This window comes from Triticum aestivum, chromosome 7D (assembly GCF_018294505.1).
Source record: "Triticum aestivum cultivar Chinese Spring chromosome 7D, IWGSC CS RefSeq v2.1, whole genome shotgun sequence".
NCBI classification, from domain to species: Eukaryota; Viridiplantae; Streptophyta; class Magnoliopsida; order Poales; family Poaceae; genus Triticum; species Triticum aestivum.
This window is the reverse complement of record NC_057814.1, coordinates 184,513,453-184,521,290: the sequence shown is the minus strand read 5'-3', so window position 1 is coordinate 184,521,290 and position 7,838 is coordinate 184,513,453. Positions and strand designations below refer to the sequence as shown.

Below are 7,838 nucleotides of genomic sequence, written 5' to 3'. Positions count from 1 at the left end.
AAATAATCCATGGAACAAGTGTTTTTCATTTGTAAAAGTCGTAGAACACCTTAGAGCATCTCTAATAGAAGATGTAAATTTGAAGATGTAAAACAGAAGATGTAAAAATTTACATCTCCAAAAAGTGTTTTTTACATCTCAAAAAAGGCGGCAACTCCAACCGAAGATGTGAAATGGTGATGTAAAAGTGCAACTCCAACAAATGATGCAAATGGAGATGTAAACTAGTTGTGCCGGGCGACCATCAAGCACGGAGAAGTGCCTCGGGTTTGCAGCGGCGTTTGGCTCTACAGATAGCTGGGAGCGAGGCACGTCCTTTGGGGCAAACGTGACGAGTTGCGGTGGCCGAAACTCAACGGGAGCAAGCTCGACGCTGCGGCCGGAGCATGGCGGGGCTGTGGGCGGCGGTGCGGGGCTGTGGCGACGGCGGTGGTGGAATCGAGCGGCGATGGTGCAATCGAGCGACGGCAGTTCGGGGATGCAACCGGTGATGCGGGCGGGGCGGCGACGGTGGTGGAATCGAGCGGTGGCGGAAAAACCCCAATTCGCGGCGTGCAGCGGCGGCCAACAGTCGAAACCGGCGGCGGGGATGCCGGAGGGGGCAGATCTGGTGTGGGGTGCGGCGGGCTTGCGGGCAGGAGGCGGCGGTGCGGCAAGAGGAAGAAGATGGGTTGGGGAAGGAAATGGAACGGCAGTTGGCGCGCGGCTGACGTTTTTACATCTCCAGGTGGAGATGTATATTTGCACCGCGAGTTTTGGGGAAGGAAATGGAACGGCGATTGGCAGTTGGCGCGCGGCTGACGTTTTTACATCTCCAATGGGTGAAGATGTATATTTGCACCGTGAGATGTAGTTTATGTAAAAAAAAATTGCATCTACATCACCTGTTGGAGAGGCGTTTTTGGCCTCGGACATGTAAAAATTAGGTATTTTTGCATCTACATCTTCTATTTGATATGCTCTTAGGATCGCACTCTCTTACTAATCCAGTGACTGAAACGCGTCGAAGAAATGCATCGCCATTCAACCTTCGAAATTAAGACACTGGTGATCTATCGTGATTTGAGACACCCAGCATATGAACCAATTGAAAATAGACAGAGAAAAGAGCCTCTTGTGTCATCATGGCACGACGACACAATCTTGGTCAGTGTCACATCGTCAGTTTAACACAAACGTTACTGTCAACATGAGACAGGAGCACAAACATTACTAATACACAAAGCTTGCATCGACAGAAAATCACGAATACGATGGCGTGCACTCATAAACAACCGCAGACGGCAGTGGGATGTGCTAAGAAACACTAGAAGGTCAATACGCGGCCAAGGTTAATTGCTTCACAGTAAAAATGGGGCAGGAAAGATGTCACTTTCTAATGATGCACAAGTTCACTACAGTACAAGTTGCAAAAAAGGATAGCCAAATATCCAATTTGACTAACCTTGGGTACATCATAACTTTTGGCACCTGGAAGTGAAGTGAAGAAGTCCACATACATTCAGGTGACAACCAAGGAGAATGTGCCATCGCCATTTTGAGTACATTTTTCCTCGGAGAATTTCATTCATCTCAACCATGGTCAAGATATCCATTTCCATCTTCGACGGCTCACAACAACTTCAAAGCATACAGCACGAACCCCTAATCATATTGTCTATGGGTGTGATTCATGGGAGAATCACATAGCATAATCAGCTAGTCACAGAGATGTCACAATAGCTGGATTGTTAAAGAGAGCTGCACTAGGTCTTCTGGCCTTTGCTGCGAGTGAGCTCAACTTTGTGAATCTGGAGCTTTTTCACTAGCATTAACTGTTTCACAAGCAACTGCAGTAACTGAGTTGGTGTCAGAGTTAACATCTGGAATTTGATCAGGCTTCTCCTCCTGCATCTCGACATCATGGCTACCAGGCAGCCCCTCCGCTTCTGCGTCAGCCATCTCTTCATCACCATCACCTCCTGCATACTGTGTTCCATTGGGCACTGCTGCAGGATGCTCTGCCGGCCTTTCAGGCTCTACATCAACAGAACCTGTGTTTTCTGTGATCACTGGTCCTTCTGAATTTGGCCCATGAGCAGTAGGGTAGGGTTCAGTACACTTAGTTATGGTAGACGTGACTAGGAGGTTCTGCAAATAAGAGAGCTTAAAATTGGTAAAAATGATCAATTTCATTTTACAAAGAACTACATTTAACCTACTAGCTGCTATTTCAAGCGACGGCTCAATAAATGGACAAGTCAAGACAGCACAGGGTAACAGAGCAAAGAACTAGATACTACATGATGGTGAAAGTTCAGTTAGCAAACCTTCTCCAAGGCCAAAGCAAGCTTCGACAATTTTGTGTATGTTCCTTTTGGATCCAACAAAATCTGTCAACACAGAACTAGTGTAAGACTCCTTTTGAAGCAACACCAATGCAACACGGAATGAAGGTATAACCTTCTGCGAGTACATACATTATAGACATTGGATCACTAATAGAAACTTTAGAAGTGGATTCAAAGGGAAAATTCATCACCTCACAAAGCCTTTGAAGTGTAAACGGAGGACCCTCTTCAAACCTCAAGAGAGCTGCGGAAATGTACAAACAAAATGATCACAGATATAGCATGGTCCACAGAAAGTACATCAGATATCACCTCTTAACATCTATATTGAAGTTGAACCAACAAATGTCCAAGGTCTTCTATGAACTCAAGTGGAGATCCACTTCTAAGGCTCCATTATGATTGTTTCGAGTGTGCAAATCTCAGTAGAATCACACTAGGACATTTTGGAGATCCACTTCTAAGGCTAGCTATTTTTTTAACAGAAAATAAAGTTATATCTGAAACAATAAAACAAACAACAACAAAGCCCTTAGTCACAAACAAGTTGGGGCAGGCCAAAGAACTGCCAAAGAATTTATTTTAACCTAAATATGATTAGCCAAAGAACTGCCAGAGAAGTTTGTCCACATCAGCTTTGAAAATAAACACATCACACTGAGACCAAACTGAGTCTAGGTGTCCAGTGGAAAAAACATACTCCCTCCGTCCGGAAATACTTGTCGGAGAAATGGATGTATCTAGACATATTTTAGTCCTAGATACATCGATTTTTATCCATTTGTGCGACAAGTAATTCCGGACGGAGGGAGTACAATTGAACTCTAGCAACGTGCCATACCCACAAGCAATTCAAAACCCATCTAATGCTGCCCTTATTTTAACTGCGCGACATAATTCCAAAGTATAAGATAGAAAAACATGTCAGGGATTTCTGAAACAACACGCCAACAATTTCAGTAACATAACTGAAATTTCCCAAACATGCTCTCTTATTCATGTTCTTAGAAGTAGATGTCCAGCAGTATATTTGTGCCTGGACTGCAATGACATAAAAGTGTCCAATTCATATTCTTAAAGGTCAACATGAATTGCGCCTGGATTATGAACCATACTGAATTTAATAAGCTGAACTTAGTGAGAGGACACAAGGAGTCTGGGACCATATGAGATTATAAGGGTTTGAGAATTACATATACGTATCATACAATATAGAGAATTTTGTTAAAACTTTAACATCATAACAGCAACAAATTAAGACTCGAGACAAATTATCTTTGGTAGAAACTGAGACAAACTGAAGACTCATAACAGTACCATCATTGAGCTGGCTAAACAGCTCTGAGTGCGTCTCTCTAAACAAGGAATTCTGTTGCTGCCCGTCCTCTCGGATCACCATTTGAGCCTCAGAATATTCACCCAAGACCTTGATGTGTGAAATGATGGAAATCAGTTTAGAAGGTAAGTTAAGCTACTATAATCTGATGAACATAGCCAATACTACGATCTAGAAACAATGTGAAACTTTTTGATGCCATACCTCCCCATACCTGCATCAATTGGAGAGACAACAATCTCTTGAGAAAACTCCAGTCGTGCCTGTAAGACGGAAGTTAATCCCAAGGACAAGAGTAGAAGTAATCCCACTATAGTAATTTTGTCCAAATGCCCCTGACCATATCTCTTGAAAACAACACGTGAACAGCTAAATCAACCTAAAGTTTGGTTCACCTAGAAGAATAAAATCACTAAAAGTAGCACTAAGGGGGTTACTTCTTTTCAAATGATAGCTATTAACCCAATGAAACACATTTTATCCAAAGAGAAAACACATCAGGAAGAAAACTGAATTACAAATTGCAGACCTGAACACAAATATGAAGCATGAAGTTGCTTGCAACATTCAAGAACCTCTAATTAAGATTTAAAGTATGTAAATTCATCAGGGATTGGAATCTAGGGGGCAATGGATCCAGTATTATACCAGAACTTCCCCGTCTCAGCTATAACTTCGATGATGGCTCTCATTTCCTCAGGAGTAACATTGACAACTCCTTCATCATCCCTATATAATGAAATACATTTTTCAAATGTTTAGAACCAAATAAAAAAACTGGATTCAGCAAATTGTGTATTTAAATATTAACAAGTTGAAATATCAAAATGTCTAGCTATGTTACTGCAATTTTAAGTCAATGAGTTTAAGATAAGAGTATATGTATGTGTTGCAAGAAAAAATAATTCCATCTTACAGTCATAGCATGAATTTTAAAGGCCAAATATATCACTGACTAGTTAAATAAACTTAACCCGATGCAGATCGAGTGTGAGAACATGAAAGGGGGGAAGGTATGTACTTGCTTGTTCTGTTATCTTGTGTCCAAACAGATTTTTATTTCTATATTTGAAATGCACTGAATATGCATTAGTGTGAACCATCTATACTTGTATGGGTGAGTGCTCATATTTTCCTCACACATACAATCTGTCTTGATATAACATATAAGTGAACACTCTCCCACCTCCCGTGTGAGTGAGGTGAGAGAAAATGCCTATATATGGTTCCTCGAAGAAAAGAAGATGCACACATCTCTGCACTCATAAACATTTAATGCAATTTCTATGTTTGTTGAAATCAGAAGCAATATGGAATTACGAACTTGGTTCTATTCAAGCATATCACCAACTTGGCAACAAGCTGACAGCGATCACAATGAATATACAACATCACCAATACAGTATTGATATGGCATGGGAAAAGACAGCGATCACAATGTAGTGATGTAATAGATCTAAACAAACTACAAATTCTAGGGAAATACAGGGTTGGATAAACATTTGAATGCAAACCATACAGAAAAGAAAGTGAGAATGACCCCAAAGAAAAGGCATAGCCATGGGGTGATGTGATAGTGCGAGTCTGCAAGAGAAAAGAAGTGATTGCGTGTTTAATGGACGGGAAAATGTGTGTCGCCACAATGGTTGTTGGATTCTTATTTCACCATTCTTTAACTTTACTTGCATTCAGGTTAGCTGGTATGCACAAGCATCTACCTGGCCTCGCTTCAAGCTCATACGAACAACCAATGCAGCAATAGCCACGCGTCACACATCCCTCAGTGATACCCAATTATTGTCCAGGTAACATGGGCATCTTTATCCTCTGTACTCTACATCTCTACCCAAGTACCCATGCATGCACATATAAGTTTCACTACCTAACAATCATTGAAAGCTTCTCGTGAAAAGGAAAAGGACAATAATTAAAGCTAGATCTACAGAACCACAGTGGCCACATAAATTTGAATGGATTACCCGTGCTTCCTGTCCTGGGTAGCCGCATCCTCGATAGGATGATCCGCGTCAGCAGCTGCTTCAGTCGTCACCATGGGTGCTGCCACGCTGTCAGCACGCTGGTCTGCATCTACATCTGCTTCAGTCATCACCATGGGCGCTGCCACGGCGTCAGCACGCTGGTCTGTGTCGACAGCCTCCTCTGGAACCACCACAGGCACTGTTGAGCCCTCAACACGCTGGTCCGCGTTGACAGCTGTCTCTGGCACCACCATAGGCACTGTCGAGCCCTCGATATGCTGGTCTGCGTTGACAGCTGCCTCTGGCACCACCATGGGCGCTGTTGAGCCCTCGACATGCTGGTCCGTGTTGACAGCCGCCTCTGGCACCACCATGGGCACCGTCGAGCGCTCGACATGCTGCTCTGCGTCAACAGCCGCCTCTGGCACCACCATGGGCACCGTCGAACCATCCACATGCTGACCTGCATGGTCAGCCGCCTCCGGAGCCACCATGGGCACCGTCGAGTTCTCCGTCGCTGCACCCTCCATTCCCAACTCTTCCGGTAACTGCAGAATGGCAACAATTGTTAGACAAGAAATTCAGGTATTCACCACATCGTCCTGATTCCCTTAAACATCACTAATATTTCCACATCCTAGCTATCATAGGCAGTGACAGTCTCGTCATCTTCCCCGCATCTCCCATGGAAGCACCCCTTCCCCATCTCAAAATAAAGATTCATCTCAGCACTAACCGCCACATGCTAGCTCCCCTGCACCGCGCCCCCAACCCTAGCAAGCTCATGGCCACGACGTATCCGCGCCCGAACAGCATGTACCACCACCAATCACGCCCAAATCACGGAACGGACGACCGCATCGATGCAATGCTACGGCACCGAACCAGCACCCACGTAATATCCGGGACTCGAGCCTCCCCGTGCCCAATCAACAAACGCGGCAACAAGCACGCCCCCGATCCAAACCAGCAAAGGGAGGGCTCCGCGGAACCCGAAAGCCGGGAGAAGCGAGAACCAAGGAGTGCGGGAAGGGGGGGAAGGAGGGGCGCACCTAGGACCTCGCTTTCCTGCGGCGGGTGGCGGAGTGGTGGCCGGCGGGGCGAGCTCCGTGCGGCGGCCTGAGGAGCGGCGAGTGGGAGGCCGGCTGCGCGAGGGGCCTGCCTGGCTGGCCACCTGGCTAGGGTGGATCAGGACGAGAGAAGGTTGGGTGCGGCGGCTTCAGGAATCAGGAATCAGGATCGAACTATTACAAAACAAGTAATTAGCCACCATCCCTCCAAAAAAAAAAGTAGTTAACCACCTACGGCTTTCCACAGCGATCTGACGGCTGTTTCAACGTCCCAGATACCGTGAGCATCCCCGCACTGCGTAGCCTCCCGTCTTTTACGGTCAAGTCCAATGTAAGAGCATCTCTAACAGCCGGCTCCAGCGGGCGCGCAAAAAACGCGCGCGGGGCATATCTAGTTCAGCGCGCGGACCGAAACTTCATCGCGCGCCGCTTATTTGCTGCGCCCGCCCCCGCGCGCTCGCTCGCAACTCGACCCTCCCATCCAGCCGCGGCGCCGCCGCCGCCCGCGCCACCCGGCAACCGTTCCGGCGCTTCCCCGGCCTATCCCCGCGCCGCGGCGGCTTCCTCCGCCCCCCTCTAGTCACCGCCGCCCCTCGCGCGCATCCGTCCTCCGACGAACAGCGCCCGGGCGCTCGCTGCCGCTCGGCGCCCGCAAGGTGTTCGACAAAACGCCTACAAGGTATGTATTGCTCAAACTTCATGAATTTGATGCATATTGATTGTAGTTTTTATAGCATAGTATTGAACATTGTAGATGAATTCGTCGTATGATTCTTCCGAAGAAGAATTTGATATGGAAGAGGAGGAGGATCTTGCAATGATCCTAGCTATGCACATCAATAAAAAACCAAAGCACGGTGGTTCGGTTATGGATCGGCAGAAAATTTGGAGGGATAGGATCGATGCCCACAACAGATTAATCAGGCATTATTTTGCGAAGAATCCCACATACCCCGAGTCGTATTTTAGTCGCCGGTTTAGGATGAGCACCGAGTTGTTCATGCGCATTGCAGAGAAACTAGCGAGCCATGACCGATTTTTTCAACAAAGGAGGAATGCCGTCGGAGAGCTCGGGCATAGCACCTTTCAAAAGGTGACAACCGCTTTGCGTATGTTGGCATAT

General features: G+C 46.1%; 1 protein-coding gene across 1 annotated transcript; it reads right to left on the bottom strand.

The window, feature by feature from the left end:
- Positions 1-1,352: 1,352 nt before the first annotated feature.
- On the bottom strand, positions 1,353-6,895 carry LOC123164664 (serine/threonine-protein phosphatase 4 regulatory subunit 2). The gene is made up of 8 exons (XM_044582210.1): positions 6,698-6,895; positions 5,646-6,193; positions 4,315-4,395; positions 3,881-3,929; positions 3,648-3,756; positions 2,522-2,574; positions 2,310-2,372; positions 1,353-2,130 (listed from the first exon to the last, which is right to left on the bottom strand). The coding sequence occupies exons 2-8, from the start codon at positions 6,173-6,175 to the stop codon at positions 1,777-1,779; spliced, it is 1,239 nt and encodes a 412-aa protein (XP_044438145.1). The 5' UTR covers positions 6,176-6,193; positions 6,698-6,895; the 3' UTR covers positions 1,353-1,776.
- Between the last annotated feature and the right edge of the window lie 943 nt (positions 6,896-7,838).

Coding starts and splice junctions, on each gene's coding strand:
- LOC123164664 (XM_044582210.1), bottom strand. CDS start 6,175: ATGGAGGGTGCAGCGACGGAGAACTCGACGGTGCCCATGGTGGCTCCG. Junction 3,930..4,314: donor GCTGAGACGGGGAAGTTCTG/GTATAATACTGG, acceptor TCCGTCTTACAG/GCACGACTGGAGTTTTCTCA. Junction 2,575..3,647: donor GTTTAGCCAGCTCAATGATG/GTACTGTTATGA, acceptor ACATTTCCGCAG/CTCTCTTGAGGTTTGAAGAG.